Source organism: Malurus melanocephalus, unplaced genomic scaffold (assembly GCF_030028575.1).
Source record: "Malurus melanocephalus ecotype Western Australia unplaced genomic scaffold, MMel_1.1 scaffold_318, whole genome shotgun sequence".
Taxonomy (NCBI): domain Eukaryota; kingdom Metazoa; phylum Chordata; class Aves; order Passeriformes; family Maluridae; genus Malurus; species Malurus melanocephalus.
Window position 1 is genome coordinate 159863 of NW_026623550.1, and position 1524 is coordinate 161386.

Below are 1524 nucleotides of genomic sequence, written 5' to 3' on the forward strand. Positions count from 1 at the left end.
CTGGGGTACTGCCCGATGGGAGAGTGGCTGGCGGTGGGCATGGAGAGCAGCAACGTGGAGATCCTGCACGTCACCAAACCCGACAAGTACCAGCTGCACCTCCACGAGAGCTGTGTCCTSTCTCTCAAATTCGCCTCCTGTGGTAGGCACGGGCTGTTTTTTCTGCCTCATGGCTGTGGATTTATCCCTCTGGTTGACTCCCCCTGAATGGGGTCCCAGATGTTGACCCCTACTCTGTCTCCTGCCCCAGGGAAGTGGTTTGTGAGCACGGGCAAGGACAACCTGCTCAACGCCTGGCGGGCGCCCTACGGAGCCAGCATCTTCCAGGTGGGCTGGGGACACTGGGGCAGGGGCTGTTGGTGGCTCCACCATGCCACCAGCCCCGCCCTCACCTCCTGCCTTTCCCTCAGTCCAAGGAGTCCTCGTCAGTCCTGAGCTGTGACATCTCTGTCAACGACAAATTCATCGTTACGGGCTCTGGCGACAAGAAGGCCACGGTGTACGAGGTGGTTTACTGAGCCCTGTCACCGTCCCWCGCCTTGCCCAAAGCCACCAGGGTTCACAGAGGCCTCCAGAGCTGGACCTGTCCTGCTGCAGCTCTACTTTCCCCCTTCCTCTTCTGCTTTCAGACACCAAACCAAGGCCCTGGCCCCTTTCTCCTGCACGAGGTGAGGGCTGGGTGTAACCTGGCATCCCCTCAGCGTGGGCAGGGGCTGGGCTGGCCAACCTGGACCCTTCCTGTCCCTCAGGAGCCGGACAAAGCCCGAGACAGAGCGTGCCCCCTGAATTACCGTTGCTGATTTAATGGTGCCCACTCTCTGCTGTAAATTACCCCTAAAGAAATGTATTTAACTATGTTTTCAATCCCTTACTAATAAAAAGGAACAAAAGAAGAGCTGGTGTGGTTAYGGGCAGGGCGCCTTTGCCAACCAGGGCTGTGAAATGTGTGCTGGGGGTTTTTCTTTCGGCCAGCAGCGCAGGGGAGGATGTTCCCAGCGTGGCAGTGGTGTGGCAGCTCGGCTGCATTTCTGCAGTGGCTCCGTGGTGCCTGTGGTCAGCTGTGGCCGGGGGCAGTGCCCCYGAGCAGTGGGCACACCGCAGCCACCGCCATCCCGCTGCTCCCGTGCCAGCCCCAGGCTCTCGGGAACGGTTCTGCTTCCCCAGGCAGCGCTGGCGAGAGGCCAGACACCGATAAGGCAGCGCCGAGCCTTCGCATCTCATTTCCTTCAAAAACCACTTCCTCCAGCGCCCGCTGCTCCCCCCGCAGCCCGCGGGGACCGGGGGCACCGCAGAGCCGCTGCCACGCTCTGCTCTGTGCCCACAGCGCCAGCCCTGGCTCCTGCTCCTCCCCACAGGACCAGGACAGGCTCTGCCCACACAGGAGCAACCTCAGAGCCACCTCAGTGCTCAAAAGGAGCAGAAAGTTGTGACCAAATGGGACAAAACTCTTGCTAAGGTCTCACCCCTTCTCACCTGGCTCCATCCCACACCCTTAGAGCATCGACGCTGTTCCCCAGGCCTTTT

At 60.7% G+C, this 1524-nt stretch overlaps 1 protein-coding gene across 1 annotated transcript in view; it reads left to right on the forward strand.

The window, feature by feature from the left end:
• LOC130580206 (transducin-like enhancer protein 2) overlaps positions 1-935 on the forward strand; it is a 16104-nt gene extending 15169 nt beyond the window's left edge. Inside the window, exons 15-17 of the mRNA XM_057377559.1 lie at positions 5-142; positions 251-327; positions 411-935. Of these exons, the coding sequence (XP_057233542.1) occupies positions 5-142; positions 251-327; positions 411-518 (323 nt within the window). The 3' untranslated portion in view covers positions 519-935. The remainder of the gene's footprint in view (positions 1-4; positions 143-250; positions 328-410) is intronic.
• Positions 936-1524: the final 589 nt, after the last annotated feature.